This window comes from Oncorhynchus keta, chromosome 35 (genome assembly GCF_023373465.1).
Source record: "Oncorhynchus keta strain PuntledgeMale-10-30-2019 chromosome 35, Oket_V2, whole genome shotgun sequence".
In the NCBI taxonomy this organism is placed as follows: domain Eukaryota; kingdom Metazoa; phylum Chordata; class Actinopteri; order Salmoniformes; family Salmonidae; genus Oncorhynchus; species Oncorhynchus keta.
This window is the reverse complement of record NC_068455.1, coordinates 46,128,562-46,155,655: the sequence shown is the minus strand read 5'-3', so window position 1 is coordinate 46,155,655 and position 27,094 is coordinate 46,128,562. Positions and strand designations below refer to the sequence as shown.

At 43.2% G+C, this 27,094-nt stretch overlaps 1 protein-coding gene across 1 annotated transcript in view; it reads right to left on the bottom strand.

Annotated features, from left to right (window-relative positions):
* LOC118369133 (ALK tyrosine kinase receptor-like) overlaps positions 1 to 27,094 on the bottom strand; it is a 592,945-nt gene that overhangs the window by 341,182 nt on the left and 224,669 nt on the right. Inside the window, exon 3 of the mRNA XM_035753612.2 lies at positions 6,981 to 7,136. Within this exon, the coding sequence (XP_035609505.2) occupies positions 6,981 to 7,136 (156 nt within the window). The remainder of the gene's footprint in view (positions 1 to 6,980; positions 7,137 to 27,094) is intronic.

Genomic DNA, 27,094 nt, shown 5'->3' with positions numbered 1-27,094 from the left:
TACAAGTCTTTGAGAGCCAGAAATCTTGCTTGTTTGTTATTGACCAAATACTTTTTTTCCACCATAATTTGCAAATAAATTCATAAAAAATCCTACAATGTGATTTTCTGGATTTTGTTCTCTCAGTTTGTCTCTCATAGTTGAAGTGTACCTATGATGAAAATTACAGGCCTCTCTCATCTTTTTAAGTGGGAGAACTTGCACAACTGGTGGTTGACTAAATACTTTTTTGCCCCACTGTATGTGTGAGCTGTGCTAGAACAAAAGTCTACACACAATGCGGGTCTGTAGGACCAGGTTTGAAAAACAGTGTAGCGGGGATCAACCACAGTGACAGCATCATAACAATAACTAAGAATTCATACAGTTGTGATTGTTTAGAACAACCTTAACCGTGCCGATATCAGTCATAAAGGTACATTAAATAAAGGGAATGACAGAGTTATTTTGATTGAGCCAGTTAGATAGCTGTTGTAATGAGAGGTCCTCTCAGGGGAAGGGTCACCAAGGGTTCAACAGGGGGAGCCAAATCTCTGCCCGACCAAAACAGTTTGCCCTCTAAATTCATTATATGGATGAGGAAATACAACATTCGGTAAAAAAAAACCAAGTACAAGTAAATAAATGAATACATCGTTTGTACATTAATTACCAGCCTGAGTGAGAGTGGTGCCAATATCAACACGAGCTCGTCTGGAATCTAATTGGGCAGTGTACTCTAGAGACCCATTTGAATGGACGGTTATGAAAGCAATGCAGGAGCTGTGTAACTTTGAGTTAGTTTTATCATATGCCACAGATACCGTCAACCTTCACTTGAACTTTGGATGTTTCTTATTTAGACTTCAGAGGAATGGTTTCTGGCGTCTGTGAGAAAAAAACAAGAGCTAGTAAAAATCAATGTAATAGAAAACTACATCCCCCAAATTTAGCCTTTGAGATAATGCTGCTGCATCATCTTCCCTCCGCTCTATGTACTCCCTGACGACCTGCTTTTCCCTTTGAAGATAATTGCTTCACTAAATAATTTATTATCTCCCAATAGTACAAGCTAAGTCAATCTATTTGCTTGCAACTATGTGTCACAAACAGAAGAAGTGAGTGTGTGTCTGGCCTATGAAGTAATGCTTGACAATGTCACTGCATTGGCAGGTAAAGTTATTACATTTTTAAAGATGCAAAGGCCTGCATGCAAACAAGAATGTGTGTGTGTGTGTGTGTGTGTGTGTGTGTGTGTGTGTGTGTGTGTGTGTGTGTGTGTGTGTGTGTGTGTGTGTGTGTGTGTGTGTGTGTGTGTGTGTGTGTGTGTGTGTGTGTGTGTGTGTGTGCGTGTGTGTCTGTACGTGTGTGTGTGTGTGCTTGTGTGCGTGCACGCGCATGTGTCTGGTAGGCAAGGCAGGCATCTCAACTTCAATCCTAACCTACACCATAACAATAATGTGTCTCATCCCTAACCCAAATCCAACCTACACCCGATACCTGATCTAACCTGTTTACACTAGCACAGTATCCATACTACGACAGCTTCAATGAGTCCAGGATAATTGTTTCCCAAGAAAAGACCCCTTCAACGTTCACATGCTACATTTTCACAATACTCGTGATCTGATATTTGAGGCACTTTGTATTGAAAAAAAACTCACAATGCCTGAGGACATCATCAGGGGTGCGGTTTGATTATTCCTTGATTATCTCCTTGGTTCTGCCCTCAAGGTAAACAGTAAAACAGCAACAGCAGGTGGAGGAAAAGAGAAATGTTTTGTTATAGATGCACCCATCTCGGCTTCCTTCCTCCCCCCTCTATCTCTAGTTCTCTCTCTGTATATCTTCCTCTTTGTCGTAGCAAGGTTGAGGAGTCACACACTGTGCTCCTGCCCCCATTCAAACTCCAGATGACACTTTGAATCGCAAAACAACAAAGCTGGCTATGGGGCACTCTGTCGCTAAAAAACAAATCAATGGCCATGGCAAACAAGCAGCCTACTGGATATCTCCCCCCTGCCGGTGCCCCTCTAGGCCAGCTGATGCCTTTTCACCTTGGCGTGTGTGAACGAAAATCTATGTGTAATCATATTCACACAAATCCTCTGCAGTGGCAGTGGGGGGTAGACATCTGGAATTGAGAATGGCCCTCTCGGATCGAGGGGTTGCGAGAGAAGCCAAGCGCTTTGAAAATAATTGTATTTTTCATCAAGCTTGATTTCTTCTAAATCTCTGGACCTTAACAGAGGTGATTCATTTGTAATCTGCGCTATTCGCCACACCAGCCATGTCTCAGAGGAGACAAATCATATTGGGCTCAAAGATGGCTGCTTCGTTCAGTTGACCGGCTATGCAGATTTTCCCACTGTCACCTCCAGCCTTGCTATGATTTGTGCCAATGTCTCCTATTGCCACGGTGGACAAACACTTCCTGGTGCCCTCTGACACTGGACCCAGCCTTTGCAGTCACACAGCCTTAATTAACAATTCTACCCCATGATCCCTCTATGCTAATCGCCTGGCCAAAGACATCAGTGCCCCAAGCTATTGTCATTAGCCGCTCTAATATGCCTGTTCATCACCATGGGGGGAGAGTGGGATGCAGTGCAGTCACTTAGCATGCTATGCTAAGCCCTGCTGATGTGGATAAAGAGTCCCACCCTGAGTGGAATTAGATGTTGTTTAAGAGTACTTACACCAGGGCAAAGCAAATCAACATATGCTTCAATTACGTGTAGGCTTTGCATGTGCCAAGTCAGTAAGTCTTTGGTGAACCTCTAGGTAGTTTAAGTAGGTCTAAGACATGTGCTGTCTTAAAGTGGGTTGTCCGTACTATTAGAGCTAGATATAGAAGTGAGTCTATGTATGCCAAAGCAATTGTCCCAAAAACCACCCCCCTGCTTTATCAATGCTTGTGTGATAGGTCACCTGTTATTCTCACCTAAAAGCAGCTAGCCAGTATCGCAGGTTCCCAATGTAGTGCGACAGCCTCGAAGTTTAACTTTACCATAGAATAACGAAAGAGAGAAATAGCTTGTGCATTTCCCAGGATCATATTCATCCAACTTTTCAGCCCTTATTTCCATCCCTATAAATTGCAGGCGCCGGTGGAATGTACTGAGACAGCGGCTAATCATTCAAAGCACGCCCACCGCATTTGCCTGATCTGAAGGGTTGAGGTGATTATGCACATTTCCTTTGTGCTTATTTTACCTTCAGCCATGTATGGTGCACTCCTTTTTTTGTTACCCACGTGTAGATGACATTGATTGCCGCTGCCAGGTTGCAAGTGGTGGAAGTGCAAGTGGTGCGAGAGGCAGAGAGGGCCTGAACAGGTAACTGTTGAGCCGCCTGTGGCTTTAAAGTCAGATCACGTTAATTTGATCACCCTCGTGTAATTTATTTGTGTATTATTACAATTTAAAATTCCTGCATTGGGCACAAGCCCTACGTTCAACTGTCTTTGAGGCAGGTGCTACAATTATTTCAGTGAGAATTAATTATTAGGTTTCCTATCCGACCACATGCTGTTGTGGCTTCAGTATTTTACCAAAACTAAATGTATTATGTCTGACTTTATAGTCCACTGTGGCTAAACAAAATCAGAAAGTATCTGCTGTTAATATACGAGATATCATCTTTGATCACTTTGTCATTACGTTTGTTTGGGTTGTTTCCATTGTTGGTATCATTACCTTGCAATTTCAAAGACTTTACGGACTTTACGGAATTATCAGGCGAGTGTGGCAATTCAAAGAGATGTAACTGAATTGCATTGACTGACTGAGGCTTTGTAGAGCGTCTCCCTCTCTATACTTTATGGATTAACGTGGCCTTTTTTAATCTCAACCCATCATTTAGGATGCTTGAGGGGACATGGTAAATATCATTAGAACATGTAAGGAAGTGGGCACACCCTTCATTCTCACCATCATCTCTGGAGATGAGTTTTCTCCTCTTACAAACGCAAAGCTATGCTAAGAACATGACTGAGGCTTGGGAATAGTGGTGCTTTTGTACTCAAGTTTGAAATTATACAGACTACTACCATGAATGGTCTCCTTGGAGATACAGTGCATTCAGAAAGTATTCAGACCCCTTGACTTTTTCCACGTTTTGTTAAGTTACAGCCTTATTCTTAAATTGATTAAATAAATAAAAATGTCCTTAACCTGAAAACAGGTTAAGAATGTTTCGCAAAAAACAGAAATAGCTCATTTACACAAGTATTTGCTATGAGACTCGAAATTGAGCTAAGGTGCATCATGTTTCCATTGATCATCATTGAGATGTTTCTACAACTTGGTTGGAGTCCACTAGTGGTACATTCAAATGGTTGGGTATGATTTGGAAAGGCACACACCTGTCTATATAAGGTCCCACAGTTGACAGTGCATGTCAGAGCAAAAAACAAGCCATGACATCGAAGGAATTGTCCGTAGAGCTCAAAGACAGAATTGTGTCAAGGCACAGATCTGAGGAAGGGTACCAAAATATTTCTGAAGCATTCCATAATTCTTAAAACTTCTCCAGGATAGTAGGCAGCATTTGGAATTTTGGATGAAAAGCATGCCCAAATTCAACTGCCTGCTTACTCATCCCCAGAAGATAAGATATGCATAGTATTAGTAGATTTGGATAGAAAACACTCTTACATTTCTAAAACTGTTTGAATCATGATTGTGAGTATAACAGAACGTATGTAACAGGCGACACCTAGAGGACAAACCATTCAGATTTTTAAAAAATTTGAAGTCACTCTTTTTTTCAATGAGCTTTCATTGGGAATCCAGATTTCTAAGGGACTTGCTTGCAGTTCCTACAGCTTCCACTGGATGTCACCAGTCTTTAGAAACTGGTTGAGGTTTTTCCTTTGTGTAATGAAGAAGTAGCCCTGTTCAAAACGAGGGTCACTTCATGTGTACTGTTTGATAGAGGCGAGTGACCAGAAAGCTAGCGTCAATTTGTTTTCTTCCTTTATTGAACACAGATCATCCCATCTTCAATTTTATCGATTATTTACTTACAAAAATACCTAAAGTTGTATTACAAAAGTAGTTTTGGCAAAGTTTACAGGTAACTTTGAGATATTTTGTAGTTACGTTGCACAAGTTGGAACCAATGTTTTCTGGAACAAACGCTCCAAATAAATGGATATTTTGGATATATATCTACGGAATTAATAGAACAAAAGGACCATTTGAGATGTTTATGGGACATATTGGAGTGCCAACAGAAGAAGCTCGTCAAAGGTAAGGCATGATTTATATTTGTATTTCTGCGTTTTGTGTCTAGCCTGCAGGGTTGAAATATGTTTTCTCTCTTTTGTTTACGGAGGTGCTATCCTCAGATAATAGCATTGTTTGCTTTTGCCGAAAAGCCTTTTTAAAATCTGACATGTTGGCTGGATTCACAACACGTGTGGCTTTAATTTGGTATCTTACATGTGTGACTTCATGAAAGTTAGATTTTTCTGCATTTTTCTGCATTTTCTCTGGCTTTTGGCCAAGTGGGACGCTACCATTCCACATATCCCAGAGAGGTTCAATTGAAGAAGTTTGTAACCACCAAGACTCTTCCTAGAGCTGGCCGCCTGGCTAAACTGAGCTATCGGGGGAGAAGGGCCTTAGTCAGGGAGGTGACCAAGAACCTGATGGTCAACCTAACAGAGCTCCAGAGTTCATTCCAGAAGGACAACCATCTCTGCAGCACTCCACCAATCAGGCCTTTATGGTAGAGTGGCCAGACCGAATCCACTCCTCAGTAAAAGGTACATGACAGCCCACTTCGAGTTTGCCAAAGGGTACCTAAAGGACTCTCAGACGATGATAAACAATATTCTATGGTGTTATGAAACCAAGATTAAACTCTGGAGGAAACCTGCCACTATCCATACGGTGAAGCATGGTGCTGGCAGCATCATGCGGTGGTGATGTTTTTCAGCGGAAGGAACTGGGAGACTAGTCAGGAACGGAGAAAAATACAGAGCGATCCTTGATGAAAACCTGCTCCAGAGCACTCAGGACCTCAGACTGGGGTGAAGGTTCACCTTCCAACAGGACAGTGACCTTAAGCACGCAGCCAAGACAACTCAGAAATGGTTTCGGGACAAGTCTCTGAAAGACCTTGAGTGGCCTGCCAGAGGCCGGACTCGAACCCGATCTAGCATCTCTGAAGAGACCTGAAAATAGCTATGAAGCAACGCTCCCCATCCAATCTGACAGCTTGAGAGGATCTGCAGGGAAGAAATGGAAGAAACTCCCCAAATACAGGAGTTGCCAAGCTTGTAGCTCCATACCCAATTATTTAAGACTCAAAGCTGTAATCACTGCCAATGGTGCTTCAACAAAGTAAAGAGTAAATGGTCTAAATACTGTCATATGTCATATTTCAGTTTTTGCTTTGCCATTATGGGGTATTGTTTGTAGATTGATGAAGGGAAAAAAAACTATTTCATCCATTTCAGAATAAGGCTGTAACGTAACAAAAAAGTCAAGTGGTCTGCATACTTTCCGAATGCACTGTATATCAATAACACTCTGGAATTGAGTCTAAGTTTTCATGCATGTCGTGTAATATTCTACCTGAAGGTTTCACCCAGTTAAAAGCATCTCTGGTTACCTTCAGCCTTGTTCCGTGTTGTCCTTTTGTGTTCTCCTAGTGTAGTATTCTAACATTGAAAACCTCTATTCCTGTTGCACCACCGTAACCAAATGTCTTTGTTGAACCAAGGTTGTAAAAACAAACACAAAAGCAGCTTTTCCAAAGAGTGATTCCTGAACAAGCACACAGCAATTCTGAAAATAATCTTAGGTATGAGTGTTGGTTGTCACCTCTGTATGAAATACAATGTACAGTATCCAGTAAGTTCTGCTGAGACTGAGGCTGGCCTAATATGGACACTGTACTTCTGTATCATTTTAAAGTTGCTGAATGAAAGAGAAAATGATGTAGAAGGTACTTCCCCTGTTTCGGAGTTGCGATACCTTCATTCTTACCTTCCTCCCAGCCCTGTGTACTTCCTCCTTTCTTCTCCCTCCTCCCGTTCCCCTCTTCCCAAGGGTTCTCTGCCGCCACCACGCTCCATGTGAAATCCGGGTTATCCTCAGGCTGCGGGTGGTCACATGACTTCCTGTTGCCGGGGCACCCCGTATCTAAAGGAAGATGATATACAGTCAATTCACGGCATGTAGCTACTATGGGCGAACTGTGTCATGAATCATAAACAAAATGGCTGCATCTCAAGTCTTGAGTGGCCTCCTTCCCCTTGCCTTCTCTTTCAAGCACTGATCTGAAAATACAGGATGAAAGCAATATGGCTGGAGCTCCATTGTTGCACTCGGTCAGTTTGGATCAAGGAAAGCAGATAAGTAGAGGAAGCTGCTTTCGAGTATTGAGATGTACCCCATGTAGAAGTGCAGAAGATGAGGAGCAGGAGGAGTATGAAGATCAAAATGAGAAGTATGTTTTCAAAAGTGAGCTATTCTGTAAAGTTTAAACCCATCTGTGACAGTTTATAATTAACGGTGAGACACACGGGCTATACAAATTATTGTTGGAAGTGAACACAAAGGCAACAGGCAACTGCTTCAGAAATAATTTAATTTGTAGCGCACACGGAAACAATCCCTTCTCTGTAAGGTATTGCATAATCCACAAAGTCAAATTGCTGTTTTCCAGGGAAGGTTAGCATGCACCTATAGATTTTCAAACAATCTGCTGTTATTACAATAATAAACCATTCATAAAAGTATCACTCAGACAGACAATTGAACAGAGGTGGTGCACACTCCCTTCCTCTTTCCTTCGTTCCCTACCTATATCCATCCATCCATAAATTCATTGTTCCCTCCCGAGAGGATGGCCACCAGCAGAGAAACAGAGATGTCCCTGTGGCTTAGGTAACTGACAATCTCTCTTTTGGAGTGCTCTATCAGTTTCAAATGGTTTCTCGCCATGGGTTATTGTACAAAAAAGCCCCAAGCCAGAGTGAATCTATCAGCCTATCATTCAATCACCTCTCAGGGGTCCTGGCTGGCTGGACGCTTTACACAACGACATGCTGTGGCGGAAGACACAAAACATGACCTCATAGCTGTAAAGTCTGTTAACTGAGGTGTTTCTTGTTGCATCAGTGAACATCGTTAGATAGAAGCACATCCATAGATGTTTATCTTTGGTTCAGCATGAGTATGACTGTATACTGTGTGATATAAACATGTCCTGTATACACTAGTGTTACAGATACAGGTATCCTGTGTGTGTATCCTGCGTGTGTATTTCTTTTCTCTCCTTCTCCCTTCACAGGTGGCATTCATCATTCCCCAATCAGTCATCAATCAGTCGCTAATCAGAAGACACACCTCCTCCTGTTTCCATTACCCTATCACATTCCCTTTCCCTTGGTTTAAAAACCCTGTCTGTTGTTTGCTCTAAAGTGGCATCTCTCTGTCAATCTCTCGGTAGTTCTCTGGTTTTGTTTTCACTACTACATGTCACTTTGTCCCCCACCTGTGAGTATTGTTTTTGTTATTTTTGATGGTGGGAAAAGGGGGTACTAAGACCAGTCGCCCATGGGCATACACTACCCGTAGGTAAACTTTGTTTAAAAACACCGAGGTCACTTGGGGTTCACTCAACCATTTACTGGGCAGACTGTTTTTATGCCCCAAGCGTCTTCTCTCTTCTTTTTTTTCATCCGGTTCTTGTGTCTCTGTTTCTGTCAAAAGGTGTTCATTATTGCTAAATTCATTTTGTTTGGCAAAGGGATGTTTTTTTCAGAGAAGGTCAAGGTAAACACCATTTGTGTTTGGCCCTTGGTACAATGTCATTTAAGCTGGCATTCCGAATCGCATATAATTAAAATGGTGTTTCTAAAGAATTTAGACTCAGTTTTAGTGATGTGAAGGTTTTACTAGAATATGCAATATCCCAGGCCCAGATTTTCCCGTGTTTTAAATATTTCCAGCTGAGGTTGGAATGATACTGAGAAATTGTGATGGGATGGAATTTTAGCCTGACTGAAGACCTCTCTGCCAATAAAGGCTGGTTTTCAGGTTACATTCCTCTCATCAGGCTTTTCCAATTAATCCCCTCACTTAGACCAGTCCAAGCAAAACTCTTGCTTGAGAAATTGCTCTTTGCTATGGTCTCAACGAAGGGTATGGTTCGGGTACAGCATTGTTCCCAGGGGTACAAAAATATCAAAACACACAATGTACTTTCAGAGGTACACATCTCATATGGTACTGTTCATACCATTTTAGGGTACATGGGCCAATCTAGTACAATGGTACATTTCTGCACCCAATATTTTTAATTTAAAAAGGTACAATCATTACATACGCGCAAAAACCACCCATCCTACTTCCGGCGCCGACAGAGATGGCCGCCTCGCTTCGCGTTCCTAGGAAACTATGCATTTAAAAAAAAAAATATTACGTGTTATTTCTTACATTAGTACCCCAGGTCATCTTAGGTTTCATTACATACAGTCGAGAAGAACTACTGAATAGAAGATCAGTGTCAACTCACCATCAGTACGACCAGGAATATGATTTTTGCGACGCGGATCCTGTGTTCTGCCTTTCAACCAGGACAACGGAATGGATCTCATGCGGCGACCCCAAAAAAACGACTCAGAAACAGAGGGAAACGAGGCGGTCTTCTGGTCAGACTCCGGAGACGGGCACATCGTGGACCACTCCCGAGCATTCTTCTCGCCAATGTCCAGTCTCTTGACAACAAAGTTGATGAAATCCGAGCAAGGGGAGCATTCCAGAGGGACATCAGACTGTAACGTTCTTTGCTTCATGGAAACATGGCTCACTGGAGAGACTCTATCGGAGGCGGTGCAGCCAGCGGGTTTCTCCACGCATCGCGCCGACAGAAACAAACATCTTTCTGGTAAGAAGAGGGGCGGGGGCGTATGCCTTATGGCTAACGAGACATGGTGTGATGAAAGAAACATACAGGAACTCAAATCCTTCTGTTCACCTGCTTTAGAATTCCTCACAATCAAATGTCGACCACATTATCTACCAAGAGAATTCTCATCGATTATAATCACAGCCGTATATATCCCCACCCAAGCAGACACATCGATGGCTCTGAACAAACTTTATTTGACTCTTTGCAAACTGGAATCCATTTATCCGGAGGCTGCATTCATTGTAGCTGGGGATTTTAACAAGGCTAATCTGAAAACAAGACTCCCTAAATTTTATCAGCATATCGATTGCGCAACCAGGGGTGGAAAAACCTTGGATCATTGTTACTCTAACTTCCACGATGCATATAAGGCCCTGCCCCGCCCTCCTTTCGGAAAAGCTGACCACGACTCCATTTTGTTGATCCCTGCCTACAGACAGAAACTAAAAAAAGAAGCTCCCACGCTGAGGTCTGTCCAACGCTGGTCCGACCAAGCTGACTCCACACTCAGACTGCTTCCATCACGTGGACTGGGATATGTTTCGTATTGCGTCAGATAACAACATTGACGAATACGCTGATTCGGTGTGCGAGTTCATTAGAACGTGCGTTGATGTCGTTCCCATAGCAACGATAAAAACATTCCCTAACCAGAAACCGTGGATTGATGGCAGCATTCGCGTGAAACTGAAAGCGCAAACCACTGCTTTTAATCAGGGCAAGGTGACTGGTAACATGACCGAATACAAACAGTGCAGCTATTCCCTCCGCAAGGCTATCAAACAAGTTAAGCGTCAGTACAGAGACAAAGTAGAATCTCAATTCAACGGCTCAGACACGAGGCATGTGGCAGGGTCTACAGTCAATCACGGACTACAATAAGAAAACCAGCCCAGTCACGGACCAGGATGTCTTGCTCCTAGGCAGACTAAATAACTTTTTTTGCCCGCTTTGAGGACAATGCAGTGCTACTGACACGGCCTGCAACGAAAACATGAGGACTCTCGTTCACTGCAGCCGAGGTGAGTAAGACATGTAAACGTGTTAACCCTCGCAAGGCTGCAGGCCCAGACTGCATCCCCAGCCGCGCCCTCAGAGCATGCGCAGACCAGCTGGCCGGTGTGTTTACGGACATATTCAATCAATCCATATACCAGTCTGCTGTTCCCACATGCTTCAAGAGGGCCACCATTGTTCCTGTTCCCAAGAAAGCTAAGGTAACTGAGCTAAACGACTACCGCCCCGTAGCACTCACTTCCGTCATCATGAAGTGCTTTGAGAGACTAGTCAAGGACCATATCATCTCCACCCTACCTGACACCCTAGACTCACTCCAATTTGCTTACCGCCCAAATAGGTCCATAGACGATGCAATCTCAACCACACTGCACACTGCCCTAACCCATCTGGACAAGAGGAATACCTATGTGAGAACGCTGTTCATCGACTACAGCTCGGCATTTAAAACCATAGTACCCTCCAAGCTCGTCATCAAGCTCGAGACCCTGGGTACTGGACTTCCTGACGGGCCGCCCCCAGGTTGTGAGGGTAGGCAACAACCTCTCTACCCCGCTGATCCTCAACACTGGGGCCCCACAAGCATGCGTTCTGAGCCCTCTCCTGTACTCCCTGTTCACCCACGACTGCGTGGCCACGCACGCCTCCAACTCAATCATCAAGTTTGCGGACGACACAACAGTGGTAGGCTTGATTACCAACAACGACGAGACTGCCTACAGGGAGAAGGTGAGGGCCCTCGGAGTGTGGTGTCAGGAAAATAACCTCACACTCAACGTCAACAAAACTAAGGAGATGATTGTGGACTTCAGGAAACAGCAGAGGCAACACCCCCTATCCACATCGATGGAACAGCAGTGGAGAGGGTAGTAAGTTTTAAGTTCCTCTGCGTACACATCACAGACAAACTGAATTGGTCCACCCACACAGACCGCATCGTGAAGAAGGCGCAGCAGCGCCTCTTCAACCTCAGGAGGCTGAAGAAATTCGGCTTGTCAGCAAAAGCACTCACAAACTTCTACAGATGCACAATCAAGAGCATCCTGTCGGGCTGTATCACTGCCTGGTACGGCAACTGCTCCGCCCACAACCGTAAGGCTCTCCAGAGGGTAGTGAGGTCTGCACAACGCATCACCGAGGGCAAACTACCTGCCCTCCAGGACACCTACACCACCCAATGTTACAGGAAGGCCATAAAGATCATCAAGGACAACAACCACCCGAACCACTACCTGTTCACCCCGCTATCATCCAGAAGGCGAGGTCAGTACAGGTGCATCAAAGCTGGGACCGAGAGACAGCTATCTCAAGGCCATCAGACTGTTAAACAGCCACCACTAACATTGAGTGGCTGCTGCCAACACACTGACTCAACTCCAGCCACTTTAATAATGGGAATTGATGGGAAATGATGTAAAATATATCACTAGCCACTTTAAACAATGCTACCTAATATAATGTTACATACCCTACATTATTCATCTCATATGCATATGTATATACTGTACTCTCATCTACTGCATCCTTATGTAATACATGTATCACTAGCCACTAACTATGACACTTTGTTTACATACTCATCTCATATGTATATACTGTACTCGATACATCTACTGTATCTTGCCTATGCTGCTCTGTACCATCACTCATTCATATATCTTTATGTACATATTCTTTATCCCCTTACACTGTGTATAAGACAGTAGTTTTGGAATTGTTTGTTAGATTACTTGTTGGTTATTACTGCATTGTCGGAACTAGAAGCACAAGTATTTCGCTACACTCGCATTAACATCTGCTAACCATGTGTATGTGACAAATAAAATTATTTGATTTATATTTCCCAGCATGCTCTAAAGCAGGATCGTTTTTTGAATTGTTTCAATGTGTATTTTTGCGTGCACATTTACATTTCAGTCTTTTAGCAGACGCTCTTATCCAGAGCGACTTACCGATCTCATGCTACATAAAGATAAATATCACATTTTTCTAATCCAATCTGTTAGTAGTTGGATTTATTGCACCCGTTAATAAGATGGTTCTTCCCGTTCAGATGGTTTAGGTACTCTCATACATTTTTCTTACCTTTACGTTATTCTAAATTCAGGTGATTTAAAAGTTAACCAATTTGGATATCCTAAATCTGTCTGAAATACAATAAGAATGACATGTCACTTTGCAACCATGAGTTTCAGACCATTGTCTTGGAGTAAAACTTGGCTGTCAAAGAATGGCATTATGGTATACACTGAGTGTACAAAACATTGGGAGCACCTGCTCTTTTCATGACACAGACTGACCAGGTGAATACAGGTGAAAACTATGATCCCTTATTGATGTCACTTGTTAAATCCACTTCAATCAGTGTAGAGGAAGGGGAGGAGACAGGTTAACTGACTTGCCTAGTTAAATAAAGGTCTAAAAAAAATATTAAAAAATTGGCAAATCAGCACCCAAAAATACCAATTTCCGATTTGTTAACTTGAAATCGGCCCTAATTAATCGGCCAGTTCGAATTAATCGGTTGACCTCTATGTACCGACATTTGTTGTTTTTCTCAAATCTGCGATCTTGAGACAACACGCTGCATGATTTACAACTGTCCCATTGACGGAACGCCGATCCTGATCGATGTCTTGAGATGTTGCTTCAATATATCCACATTTTCCTTCCTCATGTTGCCATCTATTTTGTGAAGTGCACCAGTCCCTCCTGCAGCAAAGCACCTGCACAAAATGATGCTGCCACCCCCGTGCTTCACAGTTGGGATAGTGTTCTTTGGCTTGCAAGCCTCAACTGGCCAAACAGTTCTAATTTTGTTTCATCAGACCAGAGGACATTTCTCAAAAAAGTACGATCTTTGTCCCCATGTGCAGTTGCAAACCATAGTCAGGCTTTTTTTATGGTGGTTTTGGAGCAGTGACTTCTTCCTTGCTCAGCAGCATTTTAGGTTGTCGAAATAGGAATCCTTTTACTGTTGATATAGATAATGTTGTACCTGTTTCCTCCAGCATCTTCAGAAGGTCCTTTGCTGTTGTTCTGGGATTGATTTGCACTTCACACCAAAGTATGTTCATCTCTAGGAGACAGAAAGCGTCTCCTTCCTGAGCGGTATGATTGCTGCGTGGTCCCATGGTGTTTATACTTGCGTACTATTGTTTGTACAGATGAACGTGGTACCTTCAGGCGTTTTGAAATTCCTCCCAAGGATGAACCAGACTTGTGGAGGTCTACAATTTATTTTCTGACGTCTTGGCTGATTTATTTTGATTTTCCCATGATGGTTTTTACAAGAAATTTGGGGAGTGGTTGAAAATGAGTTTTAATGACTCCAACTTAAGTGTATGTAAATGTCTGCCTTCAACTGTATATACTATGGAACGCCGTTTGGGTCTTTGCGTGTCAAAACAGATACAGTAGCACTGTCAAAGCTGTACAAAAGTCGGCAAACAATCAAACATTGGCCATGAATGACGTGTTTACAATACCACGTTGGTAATAAAGCATAATTTCTCCAACTTCTGGGATAGCTAGCTTTAGCTTGGTACCTAGCTAGCAACAATACAACCAGCCTGAAAACAATGACCCATAGAAACTGCAGTGATTTTCATTATTCTTAGCAATGATTTAGGAATCCTTGTAAGTATTAGCTTGTTTGCCACTTGTTGTTCGCCTATTGAAATGTAACTTCAGTTCATGAAAATAAATAGCTAGCCAGCTACTTAACCCTGTTGCCCTAAGCTAACATTATAAGCAGCCAGCTAGCTTCATCTGGCTAGTGAGGCTCGACCGGACCGTGTTGAGAAGCTAGCCACAATAAGGATTAGCCACAATAGTGGACTTTGCGGTTTGCCTACCAAAATAAGTGACATTGACAGTGATGCAAATGAATACAAATAGTAGAATTATACCGAACTTTTATTTTGAAGGCTAACGGCAAAGTCCACTATTGTGGCTAGCTTCACATAGATGGGTCTGATCACCATTAATCAAATAAGAACTGTCTTATAAATTAGGGTTATCTAAGACATCTAATTTAATGGTTAAACAAAAACGTATTACCTTTTAAATGTGGAATGAACACAACCAGTTCACTGTGCACTAGCGCCATTTGATGAATGGAAAGAGACATCTGTTAAAAAACACCCACACATTTTATGACATTGGGCGATACGTGACAGCCACATGGATACTTTTTTTTAAACCATGACACCGATGTGGGGGTGTTTGTTTAATCTGGAATATGCTTTTATTTTATTATTTACCACTAGCAGTACAAATGCAATTTTAAACAAATAGGAGAAAGGTTCAATTAAGAGTTATGTAAAGACCCCCCCCACCACCCCCAAAGCTTGATTTCGCTGTATTTATGGGGACTCATATATAATTCACATGGTCTGAGACCCACCTGAGCCCCTTGTAATTTGCACTCTGGGTGCGTCCCATATTGCACCATTTTTCCCTAGTGTACTACTTTGACCAGGGCCCATTTGGCTTTAGTCAAAATTAGTGTACTATGTAGGGAATTGGTTGCCATTTGGGATGCATCCTCAGTGATTAGGTTAAATCAGTTGCTTACATTATAAGAAACAAGAACTACCCTAGTCCAAGGTTAACTTTCATATGAATGCCCCTTTGTGATAGGCTACTTTCCAGCTCAGCTAGTTTCTGTAAACTATTAGTCAACTAATGAACACCACTTTCCCATGCAAGGCCATTTCAACCTTTTAACACTACATTGAACGCAGAAACGTAACATACTTGCAGAAATATATATATATATTTTTTAACAACATAAGCTGAACATTTAACTTTATAAATAAATGTAATTTGATTTAATGCCCTTTTTACATCAGCAGATGTCATATAGCACTTATACAGAAACCCAGCCTAAAACCCCAAACAGCAAGCAATGCAGATGTAGAAGCACTTGATCCCTATCAGCATAAGGTGTATAAAACGCTACGTAGCAGGTGTCATTATTGGGTATCATGTCACATAACATACTGCACGTATTGATAATATAACGTGCAGTACGTATAATGATCACATAACATATGTATTGCTAACATGACATGCGTATAGTGTTCATATGTATAGATAGATTGCATTTAGATTACTGTTAGGGTGCTATTTGGTTGTTAATTGGATGTGCCATTGCTACTTTGCAACAACAATTGTAAGTCCTATTGTGACTTTGTAAAACATCGGACAACAGTTGAGTTATTAATGTTTGTCAAGAGACATAAACAAGAAGAACAATGGGTGAAATGCGACGGGAACAACTCTGTGACAGAAATCTCATTCACTGTCCGTAACAGTCTTTCACCTGTGTTTTTCCACTTGGCATAGAAGTTCATCCGTGCCATTATACATTTCTGGGTACAGTGTTAGCCTTAGATATTACATAAAAGCCATTATTTTCTGTGGTCCTTATAGGGTTATAATGAATAACTTCGGATTATTCTCCAAATAAATAGTCTCTTTCTGGATCTATTTACAGCCCTGCCTTTGTTAAGTTGCTGAATGGTCTCTCAGAACAACATCCACCCATATTAATTAAACTAAGGTTGCGACACAGATGGCACTCTAATTTCTTCACAGTGCACTACTTTACACTCATAGGCTCTGGTCAAAAGTAGTGCACTATATTGTCACACCCTGATCAGTTTCACCTGTCTTTGTGATCGTCTCCACAACCTCCTGGTGTTGCCCATTATCCCATGTCTATTTAGACCTGTGTTGCCAGTTCAAGCTAACCAGCTCTTGCTTTTTCCAGTTTCTCTCTTCTCGCCATCCTGGTTTTGACCCTTGCTTGTCCTGACTCCGAGCCCGCCTGTCTGACCACCCTGCCTGCCCCTGAGCCTGCCTGCCGACCTGTACCATTGCCTCCCTCGGGATTACCGACCTCTGCCTTACCCTGAGTCGGTACTGTTGCCCCACCTCTGGTTTACCAACCCCTGCCTGCCTTGGCCTGTTTATTGCCTGCCCCTGTTGGGATATTAAATATATTATGTGGGCTAGGCGTCCCGTCAGCGGGACACCTGTCGACAACTTTCGGTGAAATTGGATGGCGCGCAATTCAAATAAATAATCATCAAAATTATGGATAAATATTTAGATGCATACTAGGGTCTTATATCAGTTAACTCTTGTGGGACAGGGGGAAGCATTTTCACTTTTGGATGAATAGAGTGCCCAGAGTGAACTCTGTCCCAGATGCTAATATATGCTAATTTATTATTATTATTTATTATTGGATAGAAAACACTCTGAAGTTTATAAAACTGTTTGAATGATGTCTGTGAGTATAACAGAACTCATATGGCAGGCAAAAACGTGAGGAAAATCCAACCAGGAAGTGGGAAATCTGAGGTTTGTAGTTTTTCAAAGCTGTGAATAGTGTCTATAGAGTCAAATTGCACTTCCTACGGCTTCCACTAGATGTCAACTGTCTATAGAACCTTGTTTCAGGCATTTGCTATAAAGGAGGGACACATGAGACCTGTTTGAGTCTGTGGTCTGGCAGAGTGTCTCAGGTTTGACGTGCGCTCTCAACAGAGTTAGCTCTCGTTCCGGTGCTTTTCTTCAGACAGAGGAATTCTCCAGTTGGAACATTAACATTAACATATTGATATTTTATGTTAACATCCTAAAGATTGATTCCATACATTGTTTAACTTGTTTCTATGACCGGTAAGGGAACTTTTTGAGTTTTTGTCTCGACGAAGTGCTCCTACCTCATGAAGATGGATTACTGGGCTGAACACGCTAACAAAAAGTGTCTATTTGGACATAAATGTAACTTTATGGAGCAAATCTGTCATTTATTGTTGAACTGGGATTCCTGGGAGTGCCTTCTGATGAAGTGGATACGAGAGGGGGACGAGTGGAAGACCACCTTCAACATGGCCAGCGGCCACTACGAATATCTGGTCATGGCCTCACCAACGCCCCTGCGGTGTTCCATGTTCTGGAGAATGATGTTCTCCGCGACATGCTGATCTGGTTCGTCTTCGTCTACATTGATGACATCCTCGTCTTCTCCCTCTCCCTCCAAGAACATGTGATCCATGTCCGGCAGGTATTCCAGTGGCTTCTGCAGAACCAACTGTTCATTAAGGCAGAAAAGTGGGAGTTCGATTGCTCCACCATTCCGTTTCTGGGCTACATCATCTCTGTTGGGAGTGTCAAGATGGATCCTGAGAAGGTGAAAGTGGTGGTGGATTGGCCTCAGCCTACGTCCACCTGCAACGCTTCCTGGGGTTCTCCAACTTTTATTGCTGCTTTTCCGGGGTTACAGCACCCTGGCTTCCCCACTGTCTGCCCTCACCTCTACCAAGGTTCTGTTCACGTGGTCCTCCGCCACAGACCGGGCATTCAGGTATATTTTTTTAAAATGTATTTTACTTTATCTTTATTTAACTAGGCAAGTCAGTTAAGAACAAATTCTTATTTTCAATGACGGCCTAGTGGGTTAACTGCCTGTTCAGGGGCAGAACGACAGTTTTGTACCTTGTCAGCTCGGGGATTTGAACTTGCAACCTTCCGGTTACTAGTCAAATGCTCTAACCACTAGGCTACACTGCCGCCCCCCTCGACATTAATTCACCACGGCTCTGATCCTGCTTCATCCAGAACCTCCCTGTCAGTTCGTGGTGGAGGCCGATGCTTCGGACGTCGGAGGAGGGGCTGTTTGATTCCAACGTTCTGCCCTGGACCTTATGTTGCATCCCTGTGCCACCTTCTACCAGCGCCTCAACGCAACGGAGAGGAATTACAACGAGGGGAATCGGGAGCTTCTCTTGGTGAAGATTGCATTGGCGGAATGGAGGCACTGGCTCGACGGGGCGGAACATCCGTTCATTGTGTGGACCGACCACAAAAACCTGGAGAATCTCTGCTGCGCCTCAACTCCAGGCAAGTGAGATGGGCCCTGCTGTTTATCCAGTTCAACTTTTCCCTCTCCTACTAGCCAGGGTCCAAGAATGTCAAGCCGGATGCCCTGTGTCGCCATTATAACCCCATGGCTACCACCCCGGAGCCTGAGACCATCCTTCCCACCTCATGCCTGGTGACAGCACTCAGCTGGGTTATTGGGAAACAAGTCCTGGAGGCGCAGCAGTCCTAACCAAACACTAGAGGGGGGAGATAACCGGATGTTCGTGCCTGACGCTGTCCGCTCCGCGGTCCAGGAGTGGGCCCATTCCTCCAGGCTTGCCTGCCACCTAGGCTACTGGCAGACCCTTGCCTTCATGAGGCATTGCTTTGGGTAGCCTACCATGGTTCTGGACATCGCCACCTTTGTCGCCGCCTTCACGGTCTGTGCATTGAACAACACCCCTCGACAAGCTCCGGCTGGCCTTCTCCAACCTCTGCCGATCCCTCATCGCCCCTGGTCTCACATCTCCCTGGGCTTTGTCACGGGTCTCCCCCCGTCTGATTGCAACACCGCTATCCTGTCCATGGTGGATTGCTTTTCCAAGTCCGCCCACTTCATTCCTCTCCCCAAGAGACGGCCCAGCTCATGGTGCAGCATGTCTTCCGGATCCATGGACTGCCTGTGGACATGGTCTCCGACCGCGGCCCTCAGTTCTCGTCCCGGTTCTGGAAGGTGCTCTGCACCCTCTTTGGGTTGTCGGCCAGCCTGTCTTCCGGGTTCAACCCCCAGTCTATTGGCCAGTCAGAGTGAGCCAACCAGGACCTCGAGATCACCCTGCGCTGCCTGGTCTCTGCCAACCCAAACACCTGGAGCCAGCAGCTGCTGTGGGTGGAATACGCCCGCAACACCCTTTCCTGCTCTGCCACGGACCTATCACTGTTTGAGTGTTCCATGGGGTAACAGCCCCCACTCTTCCCTGAGCAGGAAGATGTCGGCATACCTTCTGCCCAGATGTTTGTCCGCCACTGTCATCGTATCTGGAGGAGAGCCCGGTCGGCCCTCCTCAAGACCACCTCCAGTTATCGACGACAAGCGGACCGCCATCGGACCCCGGCATCGTCTCGGGCAGAAGGTATGGCTATCCTCCCGGGATCTGCCCCTCCTGGTGGAATCCCATAAACTCTTACATTGTAAATGGTGCTGCTCATTGACTGTAAACATAATTGATAGTTTATTGTTAACAGTGCAGCAATTTCAATGTAAATGGTGTGAATGTTTCTAAACACATATGGTTATCCTGTGTGAATTCAGAATAATGTATTCGCTAGTAGTTCCATAACCCTTTACACTTGTACACGAGATAGAAATGGCAGATTTGGGCACTGACAAGTGCCTATATTGGAATGCAGTGGTTTTACAGTATCATGCTATAAATTACATCAGATCTCAGGCCCCATCCCAAAATTGGACAATTTAATTCAGTTATTTTTTTGTCTGAGTGATGGACATTCAGGATTATAATAAATATTGCTTTGATGTCATACAAGCAAGCCAAACACCTGTCCAAACACCTGCACTTCACATTTCCATATTGTAAAACACATGTCAAATACAGTGTTAATGTTTCTTATCACTGTTTGAGTTACAAGATGACATGGTGTAGATCTGGGTTTTCTGAACAGATTGAGCCTGTTTGTCTACTTTTAGGAAAATTCAAGTGTACACGTGAGCGTATTCATGACTGTTTTCTGTGCGCCTGTTTCTTTGAATCTCTTATTTTTACCAAGCTAGCAATAAAACAAGCTTTCCAATTATGCCCACCTGACCCAGATTGCGATTTATAATGGGCTGTTTTGAATTGTGTAAATGCCAATATTAGCCTCTCTAGGGTAGGGGGCAGCATTCGGAATTTTCGATGAAAAGCATGCCCAAATTAAACGGCCTGCTACTCAGGCCCAGAAGATATTATATGCATATAACTGGTAGATTTGGATAGAAATCGAAATTGTTAACCTCTTGGATTTAGGGGGCGCTATTTTAATTTTTGGATGAAAAAAAACTTTCCCGTTTTAAAACAAGATATTTTGTCATGAAAAAAGATGCTCGACTATGCATATGATTGACAGCTTTGTAAAGAAGACACTGACGTTTCCAAAACTGCAAAGATATTGTCTGTGAGTGCCACAGAACTAATGTTACAGGCGAAACCCAGATAAAAATCTAACCAGGAAGTGCCACATTTTTTTTTTAAACCGCCTCATGCCAATGACTCCTTATATGGCTGTGAATGAGCTACGAATGAGCTTCCGTTTTCCACGTCTTCCCCAAGGTGTCGACAGCATTTTGGCGTCTTTTTAGGCACTTCATTTTGAAGAATGGCTGTAAGGGACCATATATAGCATGTGGTCACATGGTGTCTCCTGCAGAAAACTTTGCGTAAAATACTGAGGTAGCCATTTTTCCAATCGCTTTTTATGAGAAACTAATTGTCTCGCTGGATATATTATCGAATATTTATGTTAAAAACACCTTGAGGATGGATCCTAAACAACGTTTGCTGTGTTTCTGTTGATATTATGGAGCAAATTTTGAAAAAGTTTGGCGTTATAGTTGTAGCATTTTCCGGATGATTTCTCAGCAATGCATGATGAAGAAACGAGAGCTATTTCGCCTACAAAAATAATATTTTGGGAAAAAAGGAACATTTGCTATCTAACTGGGAGTCTCCTGAGTGAAAGCATCTGAAGTTCTTCAAAGGTAAACTATTTAATTTGGTTGCTTTTCTTATTTTCGTGAAAATGTTGCCTGCTGCCAGCAGAGCCTAGCATAGCATTATGCCATGATAAACTTACATTACAGCCAACGCTAGACAAGCATTTGTGTAACGCATTTTGAAAATCTGAGATTACAGTGTTGTTAACAAAAGGCTAAGCTTGTGTTTGAATATTTTCATTTCATTTGCGATTTTCATGAATCGGAAAAGTTTCTAGGGGTATTTATGTCCGTTGCGTTATGCTAATGCGTTTGAGGCTATGATTACGCTCCCGGATATGGGTTTGCTTGTCGCAAGAGGTTTTAAAATAGTGTCTGAGTATAACAGAACTGATTAAGCAGGCGACAACCTGAGAAAGATCCATTCAGGAAGTTTTTTTTTTTTGTAGTTTTCTATTCAATGCCATTCCACTATCCATTGACTTAGGACTCCATTTGCAGTTCCTATGCCTTCCACAACAGTCTTTAGAAATCGTTTCAAGCTGGTATTACTTTTTACATTTTTACTTTTTTTTTATTTTATCCCTTTTTCTCCCCAATTTTGTGGTATCCAATTGTTGTAGTAGCTACTATCCTGTCTCATCGCTACAACTCCCGTACGGGCTCGGGAGAGACTAAGGTTGAAAGTCATGCGTCCTCCGATACACAACCCAACCAAGCCGCACTGCTTCTTAAAACAGCGCGCATCCAACCCGGAAGCCAGCCGCACCAATGTGTCAGGGGAAACACCGTGCACCTGGCGACCTTGGTTAGCGTGCACTGCGCCCGGCCCGCAACAGGAGTCGCTGGTGTGCGATGAGACAAGGATATCTCTGCCGGCCAAGCCCTCCCTAACCCGGATGACACTAGGCCAATTGTGCATCGTCCAACGGACCTCCCGGTCGTGGCCGGTTGCGACAGAGCCTGGGCACGATCCCAGGGTCTCTGGTGGCACAGCTGACGCTGCAGTACAGCGCCCTTCACCACTGCGCCACCCGGGAGGCCACAGGCTTGTATTCTTATAAATGAGGGAGTTAGACCAGTGAACGAGTGGACCCTAACGTGACCCTAAGTTTTTTTTTTTTCAGGCGCATGTGCATTTCTTGTTTACTTTTTATATTGATGACGTTATTGTCCGGTTGAAAGATTATAGATCATTTAGGCTAAAAAAGCAACCTGAGGTTTGAATATAAACATCGTTTGACATGTTTCTATGAACTTTACGGACACAATTTGGATTTTTTGACTGAGTTTGAGCCTGTGGATTACTGAAGAAAACGCGTTAACAAAACGGAGGTCTTTGGATATAAAGAGACTGCATCGAACAAAAGGAACATGTATTGAGTAAATTAACCTCTTGATTCTAGCCATCCTGGATCCGGGATCGTGAATACAGCCTCAAGCTCATTACCATAACGCAACGTTAACTATTCATGAAAATCGCAAATTAAATAAATATGCTAGCTCTCAAGCTTAGCCTTTTGTTAACAACACTGTCATCTCAGACTTTCAAAATATGCTTTTCAACCATAGCAAAACAAGTATTTGTAACAGTATTGATAGCTAGCGTAGCATTCAGCGGGCAACATTTTCACAAAAACAAAAGCATTCAAATAAAATCATTTACCTTTGAATAACTCAGTTAGATAGCAAATGTTCAGTTTTTCCTGAAAGGTTCTTTGTGTAGGAGAAATCGCTCCGTTTTGTTCGTCACGTTTGGCTACCAAAAAAAATGAAAATTCAGTCATCAAAACGCCGAACTTTTTTCCAAATTAACTCCATAATATCGACTGAAACATGGTAAATGTTGTTTAGAATCAATCCTTAATGGGTTTTTCACATCTCTTCGATGATATATCGTTCGTGGAAGTCTCCTCTCTCCTCTGAATCACATGGCTGAATGCGTGCAGCTGAAGATTACGCACCAATTTCGACAAAGAACACTGGGCGGACACCTGGTAAATGTAGTCTATGGCCAATCTTCCAATGATATGCCTACAAACACGTCACAATGCTGCAGACACCTTGGGGAAACGGCAGAACGTGTAGGCTCGTTCAGGGCGCATTCACAGCCATATAAGGAGACAATGGAAAACAGAGCCTCAAATTCTGCTCATTTCCTGTTTTGAAGTTTCATCTTGGTTTCGCCTGTAGCATCAGTTCTGTGGCACTCACAGATAATATCTTTGCAGTTTTGGAAACGTCAGTAATTTGCAAATATTAGTTCTAATTTTGTCTATCATAAGTGAAGTGTACCTATGATGAAAATGACAGGCCTCATCTTTTTAAGTGGGAGAACTTGCACAATTGGTGGCTGACTAAATACTTTTTTTGCCCCACTGTACAATGAAGATCTGTGAAGTTATTTAGATTTTTACGAATTATCTTTGAAAGACAGGGTCCTGAAAAAGGGACCTTTTTTCGCTGAGTTTAAGTGTGCTTGGCACAGCTATGAGAGCACAGCTATGAGAGCAAAAACATTTTTTAAATCACCTTAACATTGAAGACTTTAAAAAAACATTTTACCCCTTGTCTCCCCAATTTCGTGATATCCAATTGGTAGTTAGTCTTATCCCATCGCTGCAACTCCCGTATGGACTCGGGAGAGGGCGAAGATCGAGAGCCATGCATCCTCCGAAACATGACACAACAAGCCGCACTGCTTCTTGAGACACTGCACCACTCGGGAGGCCCTCAAAGACTTCTTTGAGTCATAAAAGTTTACTGAAATGACTTAGGATCTGTGCACACTTTCAAGAGGTGTGTGTGGCCACTTGGAGACACCAGTTAGTCATTTCCCTCAAACCCTTTTCTTATTATGCACCTACCCCACATTCCTATTGCATTTGACTGTGTTAAAAAGGGTCATGATTGCTTAATAACCCTTTCATGACACAATGACCCTGACCCCATTTATCAGGGGTAACAGAGATTGAACACCCTTGCTGCTTTTCAGAGTCAGGGGTCGTTTAGATACATACCTAAGGTGGCTATCTTGATTTAGAATACAAATTAAATTGCTACATTTGAGCCAGGCATCACAATGCACATTTTTCTCAAATCGAAAAACACTTCATGTATTTGCATTCGACAGTGCCTGATGCATCCTGAAAACGATTTGACAAATGTGCTTGTGAATTATTTAACTGGGATGATGAATATGTTTGTTCTTGATTACTACTGAATCGCTTGTGGGCTCCAGCTTTTTTTGTCTCGATTCTACTTTTTTATTGCCTGGTTCCTCTAGGGTAAACTCATCCACTGTCCTCTGAGATGGAGCCACACTGTCAAATATATACAGACAGACAGATGAGTAGTGAGTCCTCTTTGACAGACAGAGGAGACAATACAAGATGTGGATCGGATAAATGAAAAAAAGAGTAAATTCAGACTGCCGCACTGGGAGAACAAACATTTATGGTAATCATCTGGTCCTTGCTCTATTTTTGCTATCTGAAGATGGGTTTTTGATTTCCATCAATCTTGCTCTCAATTTATTACCGAGGCGACTGCCTGGATGCTGTGGCCTCAACCTAGGGTAGTAGTAGATGAGGGGAAGTGATTTGGGCAGGTTGGCGAGGAGAGAGAGAAATGGTAAAGACACGAGGGAGGATGAATGGTCAACTATTAACAAAGAGGTTGGATGATGATCAGGAATTGATCATTCAACCATACTTGACAGGTGTTGACACAGTGGCACCGCTTGAAGCTCCTCTGTCTGTAAGTCTCCATAAATTCCCACTGTCAAACATCCAACCAGATGTTGTGGCTCAAATTGTGACTCTTCAAGAACTGAGAACCCCACTACATAAGATGAGTTTCCCCCCCATTATAGTAGACCACTCCAAGTGTCCATTTGTGTCTGTCTCATCGCTGGCAATCATTGGCTGAATCGGGACAATCCATCTCGATCTGGAAAGAGTTGGAGAGAGAGCGCTGAAGTAGGAAAAGAGGGCGAAAGAGGAAGGAAGGGGGGGGGGGTTGCCCATGCTGCTGGTGGAAAGTGGCCATAATAAATGCCAGCGCCAAGCAGATGCTGTGGAGACAGCTAAGATCTATCACCGGGCCTGCAGAAGCACAGTAGTGCTCACCAGCCACCACCCTCTTCCATTCCCTTCCTCCCTCCACTCGGCTCCACTCTCCAGCTTGCCCCTATCAGCACTGTGCACCCCTGCCTGTTTCCTCACCGAACTGACATTATAGTTCGTCTTGTAGGTACAGTATTGGTTCGGAATAGCAAACAGAAGGCACTGTTTGTTTGCGCTCAACAGTACCCCATGCAACAATGCTTTCAACCATGCAAAAGATGTTAAGTGTTCTGGGCATGGTTAAAGCTCTGGGGCCGCATTCACAGAGTCAGAGGATGAGTGCTGATAGAGTCAGTTTTGTCTTTTAGATAATCATAAGATTATATGTCCAGGGGGGACCTGATTTTAGCACTTCTTCTCTGAGATTATTTTTGAAGATGGGCTTTTACTACTTTTTGTATTAAGGCTCATTTATCTCGCAATCGCCTCTGTTTTTTGCAACTGAACGTTTGCCAAACCCATACACATTGTCACCACACATAAAATTCTAGTGAGAGTCAACTACTATATGTTGGTCACCATTAAAGATTTGATTTCCCTCAACCCACAAGGGCCTTATTTGCAGAAGCATTCTCATTCCAAGCTGTTTTGGTCATTTGCACTTTTCATGTCTAGATGTTGTCTTTCTTATTGCCAGCTAACTCTCCTGATTCATCAATCTCGAATGCACAGGTGGTTGAGCCAAAGTTCCTGGGAGTCACAGGGAGGGAAGCGCTTCATAAACAGTACGTGGTGACAGTTTAGTGCCAGCCATCTCTGAAATAACACTTACAAAACCACCTCTGACCTCCAAGGGTCCACGAGGGTGAAAGTTCAACCTGGCTGAACCCTTGAGTCAGTGATTTGAATGTGCTGTAAGAGGCTAAGCTATAATGGATATATAGACAGACATACACTGAGTGTAGAAAAGATTAAGAACAACTTCCTAATATTGAGTTGCACCCTCTCATTTTGCCCTCATCACAGCCTCAATTCGTCGGGGTATAGACTCTACAAGGTGTCAAGCTCTACGAGGATGCTTGCAGGTATGCTTGCCCATTTTGACTCAGAATTACTTCCCACAGTTGTGTCAAATTGGCTGGATGCCCTTTGGGTGGTGGACCATTCTTGATACACAAGGAAAAACTGGTGAGTGTGAAAAACCCAGTAGTGTTGCAGTTCTTGACACAAACCGGTATGCCTGGGACCTACTACCAAACCCCATTCAAAGGCACTTAAATCTTTTGTCTTGCCCATTCACCCTCTGAATGGCACACATACACAGCCCATGTTTCATTTGTGTCCAGGCTTAAAAATACTTCTTTAACATGTCTCCTTCCCTTCATCTGCACTGATTGAAGTGGATTTACCAGCTGACATTAATAAGGGATCATAGCTTTCACATGGATTCACCTGGTCAGTCTGTCATAGAAAGTGTTCCTAATGTTTTGTATACTCAGTGTAT